The sequence below is a fragment of the Plasmodium yoelii genome (genome assembly GCF_900002385.2).
Source record: "Plasmodium yoelii strain 17X genome assembly, chromosome: 9".
NCBI lineage: Eukaryota > Apicomplexa > Aconoidasida > Haemosporida > Plasmodiidae > Plasmodium > Plasmodium yoelii.
Genome location: NC_036181.2, coordinates 821,448 through 844,428, shown reverse-complemented (window position 1 = coordinate 844,428; position 22,981 = coordinate 821,448). Strand labels below are relative to the sequence as shown.

General features: G+C 21.0%; 7 protein-coding genes across 7 annotated transcripts; 1 reads left to right on the top strand and 6 right to left on the bottom strand.

Annotated features, from left to right (window-relative positions):
• Positions 1-1,015: 1,015 nt before the first annotated feature.
• On the bottom strand, positions 1,016-2,893 carry PY17X_0918700 (serpentine receptor, putative; the record flags this gene model as incomplete). Its single annotated transcript, XM_022955974.1, has 1 exon — positions 1,016-2,893. One exon carries the CDS (start codon positions 2,891-2,893, stop codon positions 1,016-1,018), a length of 1,878 nt encoding a protein of 625 aa, XP_022812178.1.
• Positions 2,894-4,240: 1,347 nt separating this feature from the next.
• PY17X_0918600 (conserved Plasmodium protein, unknown function) lies at positions 4,241-6,407 on the top strand (the record flags this gene model as incomplete). Its single annotated transcript, XM_022955973.2, has 6 exons — positions 4,241-4,464; positions 4,678-4,825; positions 5,091-5,222; positions 5,399-5,731; positions 5,949-6,080; positions 6,189-6,407. The coding sequence occupies 6 exons, from the start codon at positions 4,241-4,243 to the stop codon at positions 6,405-6,407; spliced, it is 1,188 nt and encodes a 395-aa protein (XP_022812177.2).
• Positions 6,408-6,566: 159 nt separating this feature from the next.
• Positions 6,567-7,862, bottom strand: PY17X_0918500 (conserved Plasmodium protein, unknown function; the record flags this gene model as incomplete). Its single annotated transcript, XM_721576.1, has 1 exon — positions 6,567-7,862. One exon carries the CDS (start codon positions 7,860-7,862, stop codon positions 6,567-6,569), a length of 1,296 nt encoding a protein of 431 aa, XP_726669.1.
• A 655-nt stretch (positions 7,863-8,517) lies between these two features.
• PY17X_0918400 (conserved Plasmodium protein, unknown function) lies at positions 8,518-13,121 on the bottom strand (the record flags this gene model as incomplete). Its single annotated transcript, XM_721575.2, has 2 exons — positions 8,518-10,520; positions 10,628-13,121. 2 exons carry the CDS (start codon positions 13,119-13,121, stop codon positions 8,518-8,520), a joined length of 4,497 nt encoding a protein of 1,498 aa, XP_726668.2.
• Positions 13,122-14,547: 1,426 nt separating this feature from the next.
• PY17X_0918300 (uncharacterized protein) lies at positions 14,548-15,342 on the bottom strand (the record flags this gene model as incomplete). The annotated part of the gene is made up of 1 exon (XM_722953.2): positions 14,548-15,342. The coding sequence occupies one exon, from the start codon at positions 15,340-15,342 to the stop codon at positions 14,548-14,550; it is 795 nt and encodes a 264-aa protein (XP_728046.2).
• Positions 15,343-17,129: 1,787 nt separating this feature from the next.
• PY17X_0918200 (conserved Plasmodium protein, unknown function) lies at positions 17,130-18,041 on the bottom strand (the record flags this gene model as incomplete). Its single annotated transcript, XM_022955972.1, has 5 exons — positions 17,130-17,228; positions 17,383-17,451; positions 17,554-17,592; positions 17,713-17,866; positions 17,992-18,041. The coding sequence occupies 5 exons, from the start codon at positions 18,039-18,041 to the stop codon at positions 17,130-17,132; spliced, it is 411 nt and encodes a 136-aa protein (XP_022812176.1).
• A 1,085-nt stretch (positions 18,042-19,126) lies between these two features.
• On the bottom strand, positions 19,127-22,711 carry PY17X_0918100 (oxysterol-binding protein, putative; the record flags this gene model as incomplete). Its single annotated transcript, XM_719352.2, has 1 exon — positions 19,127-22,711. The coding sequence occupies one exon, from the start codon at positions 22,709-22,711 to the stop codon at positions 19,127-19,129; it is 3,585 nt and encodes a 1,194-aa protein (XP_724445.2).
• Between the last annotated feature and the right edge of the window lie 270 nt (positions 22,712-22,981).

The following is a 22,981-nucleotide window of genomic DNA, read 5'->3' as shown; positions in this document are numbered from 1 at the left end:
AAGTCTCTTAAACGCATGAATACGCAATTTTTTCTTCCCCTTTTTCTATATAGCTACAATTTGAAATGCCTTTGACCCTTTGGGTATGTTCACAAAATAAAATTAGCATACATGGGATATATTTTTGTTTATTTTATACGAGATATATATGTTCTATTTTATGCAACAAATGAAAGCTCTCTATATAATTATTTAAATTTATTAATTTTTAATAAAATAGCACAATAGCTACTCATTATTATTGTTACTATTTTTTTTGTAAATTTACACGTATATATAGTAAAAGGGAAAATATATGAAGAATTTATTGAATATTGCAAAACATGAAATTATATACAAACAAAAAATTATATATTATAGAGTAATATTAAATATCGTTTTATTACGATATATATATATATAGTCTTATTATTTTGGCGATATATTTTGTGTACCCCTCTCAAACTTTTAAAAAATGAATTATTTTAATGGTCAGAGGAAATATGCCAATTTTACACAAAAAAATATTTTAACATATTAAGGATTAAATTAAAAACAATTTAAGAATTAAACATATTTGGTGAATAAATATCATAAAAGAAAAAAACTTATGCAATGTTTCATGGATACCAAAATTTTTACAAAAAAAATATAAAAAAAAAAATTATATATTTTCAGTAAATTTTATAATCCATATCGTTTTACAACTAATTTATTTAACAAACAAAATTATCAAATATGTGGAGAGTTACATAAATATGTATTTATGTATAGGAATGCAAATAATTTATTTCAATGCACAAATGTTTATAAAAAAACAAAAAAAAAATAAAATATACTAAAATATATCAATAGACAAATTACTATAACATTTTACATTCATGGGTTTGTATTCTAGCAAAGTATTGAAGATTACATCATCAGCTTGCCACTACTGGCTTTGTGCATGTTTGTGTTTGTTTTTTTTTCGGCTAAATTTGGGTAAACTTCTAAACATGTTCATCTATATTTTCATTTATTATTTTGGTCTACACTTTCATTTATCCTTTTTGGATTCCTTTTCCATAACTGCATTTTTTTTTGCCACTTTTTTATACAAACATAATTGCACACAAAAAACAAAAAAAACAAAATCATCTGCAAAGGCATTAAATTTGTGTATAGTGGGAATGCGAAACAAGAGTGCAAATATATCATCTGTTATCACATTTAAAAATAATGGAAAAATATAAATAAGTGGGAAATTTGGGACTGTTTTTGTCAAATAATTTGCTATAATGTTTTGACACATTAACATAAAATTAAAAATATATGAACACTCTCCAATTGTTAATATAAAAAACAAATAAAAAGAATCATATTTTTTATATAATATATTATATACAAATAATAAAGGAATAATTAAAATTGTAATGTTTTGAATTTTGTTTTTTATAATTATTTCGATACTTTTAAATACGCTATCTTTTTTCTTTATTGTATTACTCTCGTTAATATTATTCTCGTTAATATTACTCTCGTTAATAATTACGTAGGGATAATCTTGCCCTATTTGAATTTCATATTTTCTGATAAAATTCCATAAACAAATTCCAATATCTATCAAATAAAATATCATAATTATTTTGCTATTATTATTTTCATTATTATTATTTAAATATAATAAAATAAAGACAGACGATATAATTTTCAATAATATTGTATCAGGAAAAAATAAATATAATGAAATTAAAACATTCCAACTTTTTATATCATATAAAAATAAAACTATTATATTTATTATAACTATTATTATAATAATAATAATACAAATTATATAAATATATATGGAAATATTTTCAAATAAATATATAGACAAACTATCAATATCATAAGAAATCATGTTATATTTTTTTTTTAAATATTTTATATTAAACATTATTATATTAAGTAAATTATAATGGCTATAACTTATTGGTTCATATTCTACTCTAATACTATTTAATAATAAATTGTTATTTTTTTCTTGACTAGTTTTAGAATTATTTACAATTATATATTCATTACTAAATTCGATATCATCATTAAAATGTGTTGGAAGAAAATATTTATGCATTGATATATCTAAAACAATATTTGAAAAAATACTAAGTTTATTGATATTTATATCATTATATTCTATTATAGGTCCAAATTTTATTTTCTTAGGAATATGCAATAATAATTTATTATATTTTTTTTTATCTTCAATTTCGATTTCTTCTTCTTTTTTATCATCACCAACTAGCCATTTCCACAAATACCATTTTTTTTTTTTTTTTTTTTTTATTTTAGTGGTATAATTATATTGAAATTCTTTAAATGTTGCTATCAATTTGGTAACACACCCATGTCTATATAACTTCCCATTTAAATATGTTATAATGTGTAAATAAATATTTTGATTTTTATTAATTAATGTTTTAGGTAATACTATATCAACATATGGATATTTTTTATTTAAAGAAAATGGCCATATATTGCTAAAATAGTTATTATTATTTGGTGTTTTATTTTTTTTTATCTTTTGCTTTACTATATTTATATCATTTTTTTCCACTTGCACATCATCCCAATTATATTTAACATTTCTAAAATTATATATATTGATAAAATTTTTATCTTTGTTAATATATTTTCCATTTATATATTTATTTAAATCAATATGTTCTATCAATGATAAATAAAAATGGTAATCTAATCTATCATTTTTCTGTATTTCATTTTTGAATGGTTCATGTATATAACCTTGACTTGACGTATCCCCATTTTTATTACTTATATATTTATTTTTAGTTTCTGAATTATAATATATTGGCGTTCTTATATGTTCATATAGCCCATAAAAACAATACAATAAATAATAAAATATTATTCCTATTATAAATTTAATCATTATTTTAAATCAATTTCTTATATATATTTGTCCAATATATCTTTTTTATTCGATATATTTTATTTATTATACCTTTGGGTGTTATATTTTTTTTTCCTGCATTCTAAAACATATAACAATTTAAATATTACTTGTCGATATACATTTGTGTGATCTTCTAATTTATATACATGAATAGCTAAAAATTTTCATAATTACAAAAAATGGGGTATAACATGAAAAGTTATGATTTGTTCATAAAAAATATTCACAAAAACACACACTGCAAATAATTAAAAAAAAAAATTAATAAAAAATTAATAAAAAAAAATAAATGGTAAATAGCCAAATAAGATACAACACATTTTATAATTAAAAAAAAAGGAAGGGGGGGGAAAAAAAATATAACAATGTAACTGTTATTTTTATTATATGAAAAAAATACAATAATATGAATTTTTTACATTGGTCCTAATTAATATTTTATTAATATATTATGCACATGTATTTTTATTTTTTCACATTAATATATCTTTTATGCTTTTTCTTCCCAATTACTATTATTTTGTTTCTTTGTTATTTAATTTTATTTTTCTCTATTTTTAATTAGTACAATATAAATGTATTCCTTTACATCCATGTACTTAATTTTTTTTCATTTAAGACATTCTGATTATTATGAAGATATCCATTGTGAATTGGAAAATATAAATATTATTTTATTTGGCATTTTATTTGGCATGTTTATTTGGCATATTTATTTGGCATGTTTATTTGGCATGTTTATTTGGCATGTTTATTTGACATGTTTATTTGTACATATTTATTTTTGATATATTTCGGTTTGGTTAATTGAAATAAAGGTAAAATGTAATTTTCCTTTTTTTTTCACACAAAATAAACACATTTTTCGCGTATTTTAAATATGTACATTATATATAATAGCTAGCTATATATTTTTGTTATTAAAATATATTGCATGTTCATAAATTATTTATGATAATTATTGCTGTTAATACTTTTTTGATATTTTATTTATTGTTATTTTGATTTTTTGTCTTTTCTTCAATCTATTTATTTAATTAGCTTTAATTTTAAAATAATCATTACTCTCGTCTTTTTTACATCCATTACATATCACACTTTGAATTTAAAAAAAAAAAAAAAAAAAAAAAAAAACATATCTATATATAGAAATAATTAAATATTCATTAATCATATTTTTCATTAATAAAAAACAATTTTCATTTATTATCTCAACGATTATTATAAGTATTGTCAATAACTGGGTAGTATTGTATTGATATATTCACGTACATGTCCTTGTTTAACTTATGTGTGGGTTTATAGTTATATATTTTGAGAATCATGGAAATAAAAACAAATAATAATAATTTAGAAAAGGAAACAAATTTTGAAATAAATAATATAAATAGAATTATTTTAGATATATTATGTACAGAAGCAATAAGAAAAATTAAATTTATTCTTCATGTATTAAAAGAAATACTAAAAAAAAAAACGAATATCTTACATGTGTATATAACCAATAACATTGATCATTTGGCCACTGAAAAAAAAAGAAAGCAAATGTAAATTCACGTTCTTAATCATTTTTATATGTGTAATATGGTTGTGCATGTATATACTCAAAATATAGTGCTGTTTAAAAAAAATCAAAATTTAAATAATAAACAAAAAATGTCAAAAATGTACAAAAATGCACAAAAAATATGCATAAAAAATATCCATACATTTTTACATTATTAACATTTTTAAAAACACAAATAAAAAACTGCTTTTAGATTCAACTCGTTGCAAGATCAAATTGAGTTATGCGAAAATGAAAACGACTATAATAATATAAAAGACAAAATTCAAGAGTATATTAATTCTATAAGCGAAACAAACGAAATATTATGCCAAAATTCTCCTATAGATAGAAACATAAAGGTTATGCATATAAATAAATAAATATAAATAAATATGCATATGCACACAGCACAGATGGTATATATTTATTTGGAACATATAAGATAATGTTGTTTCTATATTTCATCTCACTTTAATAACTTAAAGAAATTTATTTTGTCTAAAATCATTGTTTCAACTGTTATACTATTACAACAATTTAATTATGTCTAAAAATTATCCATAACATTTTTATCACGTATATATTTTTTTTTTTTTTTTTCACTTTTGTTATCTTTTTATACAGGAAAATAGAGACAAAATAATAGAAGATGGGCATCTACTTTTAAAAATCTTTAAGAAAATTAAAAAGCTAGATTTTATATCCGTTTTGAATGAACTTAGTATATTTAAGAATGATGAAAACCTTCTTGTAAATGTAATGCATAAAAAAATAAAATTTAAATAATTAATAAAAAATAAACACTGAATGTTGCAAGATTGGACAAAATATTAATATGAAAAAAGAGAGAGTGTATTGTATGTGTAATTTTATTAAAAAAAATAATAAAAATTGTGAAATTAACAATATTGATTTTCCATTCCTTTATGCAGTTAAATCAAAATGTATATCACAAAAAGCAAATCATTAATATTTTAAAAAAACAAATAGAAGAGTTAATAGAAAATACAAACAATAAAAAAATAAGAATCTATGAGAAAATAGAACAAGTAGAAAAAAAGAAAAAAATATTTTTTGTAAAATCTATGCTTTATTATATATATAAAAAAGAATGTGTTCAGGCAAATGTATCGAATTTCAATATGGATATAAAATTTAAGCATGATTTGACTCAAACCTCAAAAGAAAATATGGAAAATGAATTAAAGACATATTATGATATTAATGAATACATTAAAATGTTTCTTAACAAAAGGAATGATAATGTTAGTACATAAATGAAATATTTATCATATCTTTTTAAATTCATTTTTTTTTTTTTTTTTTTTTTTTTTCCCTAATCCTTATTATTACACTATAATTGTATTCATTTAGTTATATACATGAGAAAGGGAACAAAAAAAATGTGTATTTACCATTTTTTTTTCAAGTTTTAAAATTTCCAAAAAATATGTCATATTTATCATTTTTTTTTTTTTTAAGTTGCAAAATATTCATGATAGCTTGGTAGAATATTATGAAAAAGAGAAAATAAAAAAAATAAAAGAGTTGGAAGAAATAAAAAAAAAGGTGGATATTTCCATTTTGATTATTCAACAAAAAAGAGAAATAATCGTAAGAAAAAAAGATGTTAAAGATTGGTTATATTTATGAATGCATTTATTTGTGGATGATTTACTTATGCATGTGTTGCAAACATGGCTCTACATTTTTTAACCTTAGCTTAAATACGAGCAAGCGAACAAAGCACAAATAGAGGAAGAAAAAGTAAAATTAAGAAAAGAAATTGCAGAGAAAGAATATTTAAAAACTTATAATGAATGTGTTTTGTTTTTACAAGATATAGGACGAAATAAAATAAGGGATTATGAGGAAAAGAGAAAAAAAAGAATGAAAAAAATGCAAAAAAAAAAAAAAAATATTACCAGTTATAGAATGTGATGTAATATAGTATGTCTACATTTTTTTATAATTTTTTAATAATTTTTTAAATCAATTTTTTATGAATTTCAAGGGCTCTTATTTGCGCACGTATATCAAAATGTGTCAACATATCAAAACGTGTCAGCATATCAAAACGTGTCAACATATCAAAACGTGTCAACATATTAAATAGACGCAATTGAAGTAAAGAGAAATCATGCTCATATACATTTTTTTATAAGATTCTGATTTGGGAAACATGTCAAATATGTATATTTTTTTTTTTTTTTTTTTATTTATGGAATTAATTGAATAAACAGATTTTATAGGATTATTATTTTTTACTGTTCCTATATGAGAAATTTCACTTTTGCATTTATCAGTTTCATTTATTCTGTTTTCTTTAAAATCATTATTTTTTTTCATTTTTTTTTTTTCCATATTAATTGGTATATTTTCTGTATAGGTTCTCTTTTTGTATGATATTAGTTTATTATGATTAATAAAATTACTTCCATGATATAATATATCATCATCATCATCATCATCATCTATTATGTTCAGTTCTCTTTGTTCACTTTTGTTACTATAAAAGGAACTAATATTATTCTTTATTTTATTTTTCTTATTATTTACATTCATATCATTTATTTCGGGTACTTCCCAATCATTTTTAGATCGTTTTTTTTTTGAAAAAGTAAAAAAATTATCAACATAATTTAAATGCTCAAAAAAATTAACAAAAAAAGAATATTGAAAATGTATATTTATAATGTTTTTAAAAAATAAATCATCACATATCTCCTTTTGAATAAAAGAGTCTCTATGAATTTGTTTTGATGTAAAACAGTTTTCATTTTCAAAGTTGTTTTTGTTGGTTTTATTATTAGATGTTAAATTTGATGCAAAATGTGATATTTCTTGTATAAAGGAATTAAGCTTAAGTTTATCTTTTAAAAAAAAAAAAGCCAAATTAATAATTATTATATTATATTTTTTATTTTTATTTAATTTAAATAATAAATTAGATAAATGCATTTCATTATCAACATATTTTATATCCATATTTTTTAAGATATTTTTTAATTCTTCCATTGTTATATGTGAATTTCTTTTTATATTAAAATAATTTATTTCTTTTATACTTCCCCTTTTATAATCATTCACTTTTTTAACATTCCAAATAAGTTGATTTCTGCCATTATCATCATTTTTGCACACATTACTGTTGTCGCTATTACTATCGCTATTTTTGTTTGTTTTTTCCTCAATTAAAACATTTAAAAAGTCTAGAATAAAATTATAGTTTGGTGGGAATGTGTCTATTAGTAGTTTATTTCCCAAGTAAAGTATTTTTTGTTTCTCTCTCCATTTACCTTTTTCCTTTTTTTTTAAAACTTTAATTATTGTGTCTAAAACTATAAATGTATTTATTGTAGATAGAGTAAAACTGTCAAATAAAAAGCATTCCATTTTTTCTCATCAATTAAATATGTTATATGTCCTTTTTTTTTCATCCTTTTTTTCCACAAAATATTTTACTAAATTTTACTTTTATTTCGAACAAGTTGGTAGGTATGAAAATTGCTTACTCTGTACATACAAAGAAAATGGTGGGGAATGGTGGAAATACTAACAAAATGAATAGTAAGCAATCAAGTTAAAAGCGTCAATTTTTTAAAACAAAAAAATAATAAAAAAAATAGCAAAAAAAATAGCAAAATAGTAAAAAAAAATAGCTAAATAGTAAAAAAAAATAGCTAAAATAGTAATAAAAAATAGCCAAAATAGTAAAACAAAATAGCTTTTTTTTTTTTTTACTATTTTGGCTATTTTGTTTTACTTAGTTTTCCTGTCATGTTAATAAAAAAATAAATAATGTAAAATTTTCATAAAAAATACGGGTGATAAAAACATGGATGTAAAAATATAGATTTTGAAGTTGAACACAATTTTAAACATGAAAGTTTTTAAGAGTTAAACAGTAACTCAATAAAAATGTGTGACACATTTTGTATTTTTAATTATTCCTTAATTGAGATATAACATGTACATTCCACAAAATGACAAATATATTTTCTCTATACTAGTGTAATTATTTTTTTTTTTGTTTATTTGATTAAATCTATTATTCTTTTTCTCTAAAAAAAAAAGCATGAAAATAATTGTAAATAAATTCGTTTTTAAAATAGTTATCTTGATTTGGTAAATCTTTTTTTGGATCGTTTTCCACAAAAAAAGATTGAGTTATTGATATTTCTTTGATATTTTTTTTATTCAAAATTTTTATAAAAAATAGAGGAAATATTTGATGGTAATTTTGCTCGTTTATATAATTTATTTTTAATTTTCTAAAATGTGTTTTAAAAATATAATAAAATTGAATAATGTAATCAAAATATTTATTACAAGTATTTATGTCAGTTATCAAATTATTATTTCTTACAAATTTTATATATTTAAAAAAAATATTTAATGTTTTATATATATGATAAATATTTTTCATTTCTAAAGTTTTACAAGTTTTATGTTTGTTTCCTTCAAACAAATTTAAGTATTTTGTTTTTTCTTCAAACAAATTTAAGTATTTTGTTTTTCCTTCTTTTTTATTTCCACATTCTAGGTTATTCAATTTGTTAGGAAATGTTGTAGAACTGTTGCTAATTATGAGATTGCCCAAATTGGGCTCGTCTGTTTGGTTACCATAATTTGTGGGCTGCTTAAAATGCCAGAATTGACGTGAAATAAAAATAGTATAAAAATTAATGCAAGTAAAATAAAGATCCAATTTATTATTATATGAATAAGATAGTAATGAAAATCTATTTAATGATATATCTTTTAGATTATTAATAGTTGTAATATATAAATGAGTCAAATATGTTTCTGATATTTTATATGCAAACTTATTCAAATTTTCAGAATATATATTGCAAAATTGGTTATAGTAATTATTGAAAATGCTTATAAATAATAGTTTGTTAAAAATGTAAAAAGAGTTCGAAAATATTGAAACATCAAAATAAGTTGAATAAAAATCAACTAAAGTCGATGGCCCATCTTTATAACCATTTTCACCATTTTCAGCATTTCCAACATTTCCAACATTTTCAGCATATTTATTCATGCTTATAACGCATTTTAAATAGTGACTATAATAATTGTGTGTATATATTTTTATTAATTTTTCTAATGTCTGATAAGTTTGATCAATTTCTAAAATATTATTGATAAAATTATTTATTTGCAAATAAATTATTAAAAATTTATATATATCAACAAAATGTCTTACATAACAGTTTTCTTCTTTTATAAGATTAAATTTGTTATTTATTTTTTCTGTTTTTTTTAAATTATAAAATATATCAATCAAATATAAAACTTCATTTATTATTAGATCAATAAAATCTTTGTCATAAAAATATAAATTTATAAAAGAGGATGAAAATAACGAAATATTTTTTAAACTTATTTTTATTTTTATTTTTTCATTATTATGTAGAAATTGGTCAGTATAATGGTTAGACAAATATGTAGCCACTTTTTGAATATCTATATCTTTTATTTCAACTTTTTTATTTTGATTAAAAATGTTTAAATTGTTTATATATCTATAAATCCATTTAATTATATAATTTTTATTGCTATTTGTATGTTCATTATCACGCGCCATTTTATTTTCATTATCACGCGTCATTTTATTTTCATTACTGTTTGTATCCCCATTTTTTAAATATTCCTTACGCATATTTTTAACACTACTATAAATAAGATTGTTGTGTTTATTTATTATTTTTCTTTTATATAAAGATATATTATTTTCATTATTACCAAATATAAAATCATCAATATGAATCTGACCAGGTTTTGAAATCATATCAAGTATTCCTGTATATTTTTGTGAGTCATCAGATTTACATTCATACATTTTATTTATATAATTTAATATGATGTTTGATTTGTTTTTAAATATATTTTTATATTTTAACATGCACACACCTTTAATAATTTTTATTTTTTTATATTTCTTCATACTTATCTTTTGTTTATTTCTTATCTTTTTTTCTCTACCATTTTTAGCTAAAACGTTACAAACGGATTTATCCGTATACTTTTCACTTTTATACAAATCTGCAAATGGACAAAATGAACGAAATGAACAAAATGAAGGAACGAAATGAACAAAATGAAGGAACGAAATGAACGAAATGAACGAAATGAAGGAACGAAATGATTACCGTTGAAATGCTTGGTGAAAAGTCTTCTATTGTAAAGACGGATAAAGGCAGGATGGAAACCATGAAAAAAATTGAGTATAAAATAATTCCATGTGTATTTTTTTATTTTTTTTATTTTATTGTATAATTCATTTTTTAAGTCTAAGTTATTATTTATTTTGTTTTTTGTATTAATTTTACTTTCCTTAAAACATTGTACATTCATATATTTATTATTATATATCGGTTTATTTGTGATTTCATTATTTTTTTTTTTTTTTTTTTTTAAATTTTCCAAACGTTTTTTTTCTATTTCATTATAATTAAAATGAAGACAACTTTTACTTTTCTCTTTTATTAACTTATTATACTTTTCACTATCATTATTAATGTCATGTTTCAAATGTTTGTTATCTATTTTAGAAGAATGACAATCTTGTTTAGTATTTTTTTCATTATGTATGATAGGAAATGAAATAGATTCTTTTGTTTCGTCTACAATCTTTAAATTTGAATTTTCATGTTCTTTAATTTTATCGATAATTTGAAAAAAACCGATATATTGATTTTCTTTTTTTTTAAAAATTGGTATATCAGTTTTTTTCAATAAATTATTATATTTTGATATTTTTGTGGAAAGCAAATAAAATTTTATTTTTTGAGACAATTCATTTAATTTAAAAACATCACGATAATAATTTATTCCCATATATATAAATAAGGTTATATACATGTCTATATATTCATAATTAAATAATATAGGATTATTTATTTTATTATAACTCACTATTTCGTTATTAACAATATTTAGAGGATTTATTTTTATTTTTGTTTCTTGAACGTTTAAGTGTAATGGTAAATGTGACATGTTGTTTATCTTTTTATTTTTTTTTATTTCACTTGAAGCGTTTGTCATAAAGAGATCATTTTCGTTCTCATTCTCATTATCATTAGCGAAGTTTAAATTGTGTTCACTTTCGTTAGCAACGTTTAAATTTTGTTCGCTTTCATTATCAAAGATTAAATTTTGTTCACTTCTGCTACTCATTTTTGGGTGCAACTTTCCCAAACTAATGTATGAATTAGATTTCGAAACATTTGTATACACATTTTGTCTTTGATAGGGAGTTAAATAATTTGTTTGGACATATTTATTAAAAATAAATTTAAAAAATATTTCATGAAAATATTTAAAAAAAGTTAATACTTTTAGGATATATAATATATTGTCATAAGTATATTTATAAAAAGATTTAATAACAATATTTAATATATCTTTTAAAATAATTGTATCTTTAAATTTTTTTTTTTTTTTTATTTTTAAAATAGCTAATATAGATTTTGGTGATAAATCTGTTTGATATTTTTCTATATATTTTTTAATAAATAAAAAAAAACTATTTTCTATTTTTATGTTATTATATAATAATATATTTATATATTTTATAAAATATGATTGATCCATTAAATTTATATGTCTTTCTATATTTTTATGAATATTTTTAATTAAATATGAAAAGTTATATATATTATTTTCTATATTTAAAATAGCTATATCTAATAATAAAAAACTTTTATTTAATGTCAAATCACCAGAATAATAACAACACATATCTAACAATCTATTATATATTTCATTTTTTATATTTGCTTTATTTAAAAAATACACAATATATATAATATATTTTACATCTTTATGATAATTGTCTGTCTCTTCTTTAATCAAATTTCCATATATAGATTCTGTAATTGTTGGTGAAATATCTTTTATATAAGAATTAACATAAATATGTGAAGTTTTGAATTTTATTTGGTTAGTTTGATTATTTAAACTTGTTAAAGATATAAAATAATCAAATATTTTTATATATTCTTCTATATATTTTATAGTTGGTATATAATTTAGAATAGAACAATAATATAAATAATAAGATATATTTTTTTTATTACCTTTATTTAATTTGCATAACCAATAAAAATATTCACTTGCACATTGTAAAAAAATTATATTTTTATATTTTTTTTTTGCAAATATTTTTAATATAAATAATATTTCATTATCATAATATCTTGTTATATTTTTAATTACATATTTTGTAATAAATCGGTATTTATATATATCATCATTTTCATTTAAATATTTTGCATATCTTAAAATATACAACTTATTATTATAAATATCATTATCAAAATGTTCTAAATAATTATTTATTCCTTTCTCAATCATATTGTCTCTTCCGTGTTTTACATTTTCAATCTTGTTTACATCACACTCTGTATTGTTTCCTTCCCCATTTTGACCAAACACGTTTACTTCCCCGATTTTTATAAATTTATTATTGTCCCATGTTATATTATTTTTTTTTTTTTTTTTTGCTATCAAATCAAATATACTATCATTCTTAATAAACTCTGTACTACTAAATTTGTTTATCCTAAAAAAATATAAAAATTCTTTTTTTTTCGTTTGGATATTTTTCCCAACAATTTGTTTACCTACTATTAAATATTTCATAATTCATTTCGTCTAGGTCTAATATTTTTCGTTATTATAACATTCATAAATATGTGTGCATATATATCCATATTTTCTTCACACTTTATAAGTTTTATTTATTATATATCACCATTTTATTTCTCAAAACAAACCAACTTGTGTTCCACACATGAAGTAAAATGATAAAAGAGTGCCGGGAAACTATCTACACATACACATACATATATATACATACATACATACATACATACATATATACATGCATATACATACATATATATACATACATGTATATACTATTTAAACAGGTAATCCCCAGAATGAGAAATGTCAATATAGCTTTTTACTCATTTATTCTAGCATAATTAATATAGATAGAAATACATATTTGCATTATACATATATAAATGTTTAAATCTGGTAATTATTTTTGTACCCCTTTTTATAAAACAAAAGTATAGAGTTAAAAAAAAAAAAAAAAAACTTATAATTTTTAAAAATAATATAATCACAAAAAATTGAAATGACCCAACAAAATTAATTATTAAAAAATGTATGAAGAAATAAAAAAAATTGGAGGGAATAAATCAATCACCTATTATTTTATAAATGTGATGTTGAAATTTTTTTTATACCATTTTATGATTGATCAAATTTTGTCGCCCCTATTTTATTATTCATTCATTCATTCATTCATTTATTACTAGCATATTCATTCATTCATTACTAGCATATTTATTTATTTATTCATTAGTAGCATATTTTTTTTTTTTCCCTTTATAATTCAACATTTTCATTTTATTTAAATATGAAACTCGTTTTCTACAACGGCATAAAGTATAAAAATGAAACAATAACATTTATTCAATATAAAGATTTCTAATATATTATGATAAAATAGTGGTATTTCCTATAATTAATAATTTTATCACTCGAAACATATGCCTTTTCTATTTTCTTGCATAACAAAATAGATATCTGCACATATATAACTATATATTACATCATAATATATATTTTGCTTTATTCTATAAATGGATAAACTATAGGAGACTATTCCAATCAAACAATTAATTGTGAGAGTTTAAATACATATTTTAATGAAAGAACATTTTCTAAAATATAAAATATGCACATTTTTTTTTATGTTTAATTTTATAAATACATTCTTTATGTTAAAAAGGAAATACAAAATGTGTGTATATATATAATGTCAGCCAAAATATGGTGCATAATATGCAGTATGAACTATAATAGACAAAATAAAACAATGCTAAGATAAATACACATTGGAATTAGTTTTTTTTTAACAATGAAAGGAAAGAATAATTCTCAATATGAGTAATACAAACATAGATACAAAATTCTCATGAATGATAAACTACTGTTTGTTATTCCTTTCATGATCATACAAAAAAAAAAATATCCAAAAGGAATTTTATTTTTAACAACAAGGAAATAATTTTTTTTGTTTACTTCTTCTTTTATTTACAACAGGCATTTTTCTAATGCTACATGCATGGCCCATTTTAGGCATTGCAGAATCTATGGCTTGGTTTTGATCCATATGTTGCATATACATTTTGGGGTTGTTCATATTTTCGAATATAGGCATAGGATATTGTGAATTTCCATAATAATTGTTATTATTATGCATACTTGTGTTATAATCTGTGTTGGGAAAATTAAAACTATTTGAATATAACATTGTTTCTGTATCTGGGCCTGGTAAATTGTTAATATAATCAGTAGGAAACATGTCGGAAGTATTTGGATTCATATACATAGCCTCACCATTATTGTTATTAATACTATTATTATTGTACCCTTCCATATCATATGGCATTTGATTAGCTTGAATACTATGTTGGGTATTATTATAATTCATTAAATTTCGATAACTTTCAAGCCCAGTAGTATCTAAATGAGTTTTCATTCCTTGCATATTCATATGATCAGTTGGATGTGTTTGCATAACACTATGTATTGGTATTGTATTATTATAACGGTTTAAGGATTGCTCTAATTTGTATTGGTCCATTATATCTGCTTTATATTTCTCTCCATCCATAACATACTCACTATTATTATTATACCCATTTGCCAATCCAGTTCCATTCATTAAATAATTGGCATTCATGCTGTTGTATCCAAAATTGTTTGCATTTATATTGTATTGAGGATCTTCTATAAGTCTAGAAGAATTTAAAGTATTTCCTATATTATATGAACCGTCCATATTTATTATATATTTGTATAGAAATAAATGAAAAGGAAAATCACAAAAATAAAAATTGCGTAAGAATGAAAAAACGCGAGAAAATAATCCTGCTATTTCAAAAATAACAATATAATTTATTATTATATCTTTATTTACATGTAAATGTAAGAAAAATATGGACAATATAAAAACAAAACTAAGAATAAAATGATATATCAACAATTGACATGTGTATATATATAAATATATATATTCTCGTTTTTTAAATAAATATTTTATATTAGTAATAAATTCAACTACAAGCTTTGCAAAATACAATTTTAATGTAGGAAAAAAAATTGTAACAAAATAAATCCTAAGCAAAATATAAATTCATAAATAAATATTTATTAATGATTAACAATTGATATATATTAAAATAATTGAACAATTTGGAAGAAAAAAGCAAAAAAACACACACACATTTTAGCTTGTTACAAAAAAAAATGAAAAAAATATTTATCTTTATATAGTAGGTAGCTTTTATAAGGATAAAAAAAAAAATGAATAAGACAGGTTTTGGTTTTAAAAATATTAACAGACAGGTTTATAACAATATATGCGCATATATAATGTATGTATGCAGATATATTCTTGCATATAATAATAAGCATATCATAGGTATTTATATAAGACAGAAAAAATAATAATAGTCACGGAAAAATGAATAATTATTAAATAATAAATATAAACTATTTTTTTCTTTTATATAGAACAATTTTTAGGAATTCAATTTTTTGAGTATTTCTGGTATAAATTATATTTTCACTAAATATATTATTTTCTCTATATTGCACACACTTTTAGGTTAAAAAATGTCTTACATACTTTGCATGTATGGAATATGTATAAATATTTTATGAACAAGAAATAATATTATTAACATGAGATATCATAAAAAAAAAAAAAACTCACCATTATTAGCTATATAGCTTAAAACTATATTTTTATTTTATTATTGTTTCACTTTTTATTTTATTATTGTTACACTTTTTATTGCTATATTCTTACTGGTCATGTAGAAATATACTATTAAAAGAACAAGCGTTTTACAAGCCATCAAATATATGTATAAGTTACACACTTGTATTAGTCTAATAATTTAGCTTTTTTTACACTTTGTTTAATTATTACTTTGTGTATTGTCAATTTGATTTGTTATTTCAAAATGTGCATATGTGTGCGTAGGAGTGTTATTTATAAAAGAGAAAAAGAGAAAGCAAAGCAAAGAAAAGTAAAAAAAAGCAAAGTAAAAAACCCTTTTATATGCTTTCATAAACATTCTAGTTAAATAAAGCTTGTCTCATGGGCTTAAAAAAAGGGGTAATACAACACACCTACAATTTTAATAAATACTACCTATTTTATAAAATTATAATAAATTATTAAAGATAAAAATAATGTGTAAAAATAAAAAAGTTGTATATTTTGAAAGAGTTTACAAAAAATTATAATAAGAATATATAATTGTATAGTAACAAAAAATTAAAACACAATAAATTAATGATATAAAACAAGACAATATAAACTAGTAGTCATAATGATGAATAATTATAAGAATGTCATTTAATAATTTCAACTTTTTTTATATCATATTATTTATAAAGTTCATATTTGCATTGACCCTTATGTCATTTGAATGCTCTCTATAAATATTATGAAAAAAAAAAGAAAAAAAAAAGAAAAAAAAAAGAAACAATACGATATGAATAAATGTGCTATTATTTGAATAATGGTTATATTTGTTTTTATATTATTTTTTTGTCTTAAGTAGAGTAAATTGTTTTATAATTGTAAACCCAAAGCATAGGAATTTTATTGCGTCTTTTATCATCTTCACCATTTAAATGATATTTCATGTTGTGCTATAAAAATTTTAATAAAATAAAAAAAGTTTAGTGACATTAAAAGATACGTATTTTATTAATATTGAAAATATTATTTATGGTTTTATATGGTTAAAAATAAGTTTGTACATATACGAGCATGCTTATAATTTTTTTTTTTTTTTTTTCGAACTTGACTAATAATATTTAAATCGCTTTGTAGTTGACAAAGAGAATCACTCATTTTCCGACCATCATCTTTCTGGTATAAATAATAAAAAGAAGATAGAAATAATAAAATTATAAAAATATATTATAAATGATACTAATAATGAAACCAAAAATGATTATACATTGTGCTTACTGAGTCAAGATAATGTTGTCCCGATTTTGGTATTTTTTTCTGTATTTTAAAAAATGAAAATAACAATATAAGAAGGAATAAAAACGAAAATAAACATATAAACTAAAAACTCAAAATTTTCTTGCATGAAATAGAATATATATATGTATTTTTTATTACTAAAGTATTTTGATTAAAGCCGATATTATTGCCTAGAACCAGTTTCTTTATTTGTCCCTTTTCACTTAAATTGTTTCGTGCTTTAATATATGGCGACTTTATGTCTGATACTCTTTCATCAAAACCATCATATCCAAAACGATCATATTTTATTCTACATTGAAAAATTTAAGAAAATAATATAATATAAATTATGGAGAACAAAGCAAAATGGACACATACATACATGTATAAAATATACATTACAAATTATGTCTTTTTTTTTTATATTAATTATACTCATTTTCTCCTTCAAATAAAATATAGTTTTCCATTTTTTCTTTCTTCATTTTTGTTTAAATTAAAAAAAAAATTAATTTATATCTTATTTAATAATATGAAGATACAAATATGAGGACATATTATTTGTTTTTTTTTTAATATATATATACATTTGTTAAAAAAATTATATAATACAAATTAAATGCCATATATATATTATTTTTGCGTATTTTCCTTAAATACGACATCATATAACAATATATATTTTTATGGTTTACAAAAAAATTTCATTTAGTTAAATAGACAAAAAAAAAGAATAAACATATAATAAAAAATGAAGTCTTAATTTTTCACAAGGGAATTAAATTATATAAAAAAATTATAAATTATATTATATTATATTATATTATTTTATATATTTTATATATTTTTTTTTTTTTTTTTTTTTTTTTGAAACATACATATGCATGTAAAAATATCACAAATACTCGCATTATTATGGTTGTAAAAATGCCAATAATAAAAATGATATACTTAAAAAATTATTATAAAGCATTTCTTAAAAAAAAAATAATATATATAAATATATTAAAATAATGCGTTGATTAAATATGTATTTATAACAAATTTATATAATAATAAATATGCTGTTGCATGTTTATTGTTGGTTAATTCAAGGGTCTTGTTCATTTGGTCTTATTATTTGATCTTGTCCATTTGGTCTTATTATTTGGTCTTATTATTTGGTCTTGTCTATTTGTGTCATTATTTTGTGTCATTATTTGGTCACCTGTTTATTCATTTTTTTTACTATGTTTACAAAACATTTTAGCTAGCCACAAAAGCTCTTAAGCTGACTCACATAAGCCCGTCTATTTTTAATACCTTTCGATATCTTGGTAAAAATAATAAAATATCAGGAATTTATATCAAACAAATACCAAGTGTATGTATAGTATGCCAATCGTATATGTAACGTACCACTTGTGAGAATGCAAAAGAAATGGAAATTGATGGAAACGTAAATATATATATATATATGTATATGTATATGTATATGCATATGCATATGTATATATCTTCCTTCTCACACACATGTGTAATAATATATGGACATAAATTTAAGAATAAATATAAGTGACAATGATAATCTCTAGAATATATCAGGTGTATCGGTAAATTTTCGATTTTTCTTAGTTTCCCAATATGTATTATTAAATAGATATATTTCTTTGTCTTTATAAATAGGGTCTTTGTTTTTGGTAAACCATTTAGGCTTATATGGATTATTTTTTGTAAATTTTTTTGCATTCATTCTTTGTTTATTTTCTAATCGATGTTTTTCATCCATAGCAATTTCGATATTTCCATTTTCATAATTTCTTTGGTCAGGTCTAAATCGGCTATCAGTACAAGCTATTGAAGCTCCTTTTGACCTGTCATATTCAGGTGAAATTTCATTTAATTCCATAGTCATATTATTAAAACCATAATAAAGTTCATTATTTTTTGGTTTTGTTTGTGCTTTCCAAACACATATAGAATGTAAATTATTTATATTATCTTCATAAAATTTCCAATCAAAATTATTAATAAATTCATTTAAATTGTTTCTATTAAAATAATTTGAATTTTCTGTTCCATCTTCATTAAAAAAATATGTATCATAATTCATTTTTTTTAAATTTTTTACATAAGCAATATATATTTCTTGTGACCATTTTCCATAAATATAAAATATTACATTTTTAAATCTATCACATACTATTCCTCTTATTTTATGTATTTCATTATCAAACCATCCTTTTTTTAAATAGCTAACAATAGAAAAATCACCATTATTATGATTTCTTATTAATATATTTCCATACAATTCTACCCATATTTTTCCGAATATTATATTATGTATAATCATATTAGCTCGTTGATAAGTATAATGTTCGGTTCCATCTTCTTCAACATATTCATTACTTTCCTTTACCACCTCTTTATTGTTATTAGGAGTGTTAAACTTGGCCGTGTTCTCATCTTCATCTTCATTTTCATCTTCATCTTCATTCTCATCTTCATTCTCATTCTCATCTTCATTCTCATCTTCATTCTCATCTTCATTCTCATCTTCATTTTCATTTTTTTCGATGTCTACAGGAAATAAACCGTTTGACGATTCCTTTTTCCTAATAATTTCCGAGTCTATTTTTTTATTTCCATAATAATAATTATTATTTTTTTTATTATCCATGTTAATATGTTGGTTTGTTTTTTTTTCACTAGTTTTATCTATAGTTTTATCTACAGTTTTATTATCAGCTACGCTAGAAGTTGGAGAAGATTTTTTTTTTTTTTTTAATTTTAATAAAAGATGACTATATCCAGGTGTAATCACTTCAACAGATTTTCCCAATATTTGTACATTTACTATAATGCTAGCAAAATTTTCCATATATTCATTATGACAATGATATGCAGTAATAGGAGGGTGATGAACTACTTGCTCAGATAAAAAATAAAAATTTCTGTGTGTTAATTCATATGTTTCTCCTAATAATGGATTAAAAGGTTTAAATGTTCGACCAATTACTGAAGCATATGGAGATATTGTAAATGCTGTTACAAATGCTAATCTACTAGTACTTTCTATTTGATTAGATGCATGCTTTAATAAATATATATATTGGAAATCTTCAGCTAATCTTTGAAGGAATGATGACGGTTCATTTAAATAAATTGGCATTCCAATACGTGATAAATCTTTTCCAATACAATCTTTTAATAAAGACCACATACTTATTTTTATATCTGTTCTTGGGCTAGGTAATTTTGTTCGTCTCTTAATACTTTTATCTGTATATATATCTATATTCCTAAAATTTAGTGATTTCTTATTTTTTCGATTGCACATATTTATTAGCATATTTCTATCGTCATTCTCATCATCACTACTACTTATACAATTTTCCATTTTGGTATTTTCACATCTATCGATTGAATAACATTCTTCATTTTTTGATTCAAATTTATCTTTATTTTTGTTATTATCCTCTTGAATTGGTATTTCTTTTTCGATTTCTATCCTATTAATTGATTTGTTGTTATCATAACATATTGTTTCGTTTTTTTTATCATTATCCTCATTTTCTTTGCCGTTTTTAATTTTTTTACCAATTTGGCTGTCTTCAATATCTATGCTTTCCACATTTGTGTTTTCTAAACTAACGCTACTATCAACCATATCATTATCATTACTATTGCTATTATCGTTCTTACAAATAGTTGTTTGTGTATACGTGTTTATAATTCCATTTTCTTCACCATTGTAAGAATCGTCATCATCACAATCAAAGAATAAATCACTATCATCATTTTGTTCTATCTCATCTTCAGTTTCTTGATTATTTTCAAAAAATAATGTTTGATTTTTTTTTTTGTCTTCTTTTTCTTTTGAATTGTTAATATTTTTTTGAATATCTTTTGATTTTTCAAGAAAATAATTTTCTTTAGCCAATAATTTTAATGACTTGTTCATAACTTTTGATTGCATATTTTCTTCTTTTAATAAAAATTCTGAACAGTTAATATATTTTTCAACAACAATATCAATATATTCAATTGAAGAATATAGTTTATATAATAAAATAGGTATGTCATCATTATTCATTTTAAAATTATTTTCTGATTTTATTTTATTTAAAATTAATTTAGCTTTATCATATTCTGAATATTCTATTAAATCTCTAATTATTTCTCTTAAAGTAACAATATTTTCCATAAGACAAAGTGTTGGATTTTTATCTTCAAAATCGGTTGAATTTATAAACAATTCTTCAATATTTTTTATTTTATTTTTCATTTTATTTTTTATTTTTCCTCCAATATGTTCTTTTTCTTTATCTATTTTTATTTCTTGTATTTCATAGTTAGGTGTGTAGAGATTAGAACCACGTTCTTGAATTAATTGTTCTTTTATTTCATTTTGATTGTCACAAAAATTAACATCATTCTTATTGTTTTTACCACTAATAGTATCATTTATAACTTCTTTATTAATTGTTCCTAAAATAGTTGTAGTAGAGTGTGTTTTCTTTACCTCCTCATTGTGTAATGTTAAATTGGAAGAATTTGTATATTCATTATTTTTCAAAATATAACTTATTGATTGTTTTTTCATATATTCATTAGTATTTTTAATTATATTTTTTAAAAATTCAGAATTTGTTGAACCATTTAAATTATTAAGATGAATATAATTCTGTTTTTTATTGTGTGTATAATTTCCTTGTGAATAATTAAGTTGGGCCCTTTTAAAAGATATATACCATTTATGTTTATCTTCTGGAAAATTAGCTTTTAAATATAATATTCCTTGTTCAATTGTGTCGATCTCAAAATGTAAAGGATCACCAGGACATACCCTTATTTTGCAATGAGATAAAACAAAAGTTTCTTTTGTTGGTAAATATTTATCGATTGAATATCTTAAAATTCCATTTTCTAAAACAAAATATCTAGGCCTATAATTCCCTATTATATTGGTCCATTTATTTAGCCACCCTTCATGTATAATTCTTTTATCTCTACTATATAGTTTTCTTTGATCTTGATTTGTGTTATCATTAGTTTCCATATTCTCAAAATCTGTCTTATTGTTTTTTTGTATATTATTTTCAGAAGATATACTTGTTAAGGCGTCTTTTTTTTCGCTGAAAAGCTTTAAGTTTAAATATTTACCACCCAACATAGTTTACCTTTTTTTTTTTTTTTTTTTTTCGTCACCCCCTGTTCATTATACGCTTTAATTCAAATATATCTGCGCATGGGGATATACATGTATATTTTTTTATTAATCCACTCTCAATTGTGAGAAAATTCTTCACATGAAGATATATATATTTACCGTCACTAATATGAGGAAACGTATATGCACACACACTTATATATTATATCTATGTATGCATGTATGTATGTATATATATATGGTATACATTTATATATGCATGTTCATCTATTA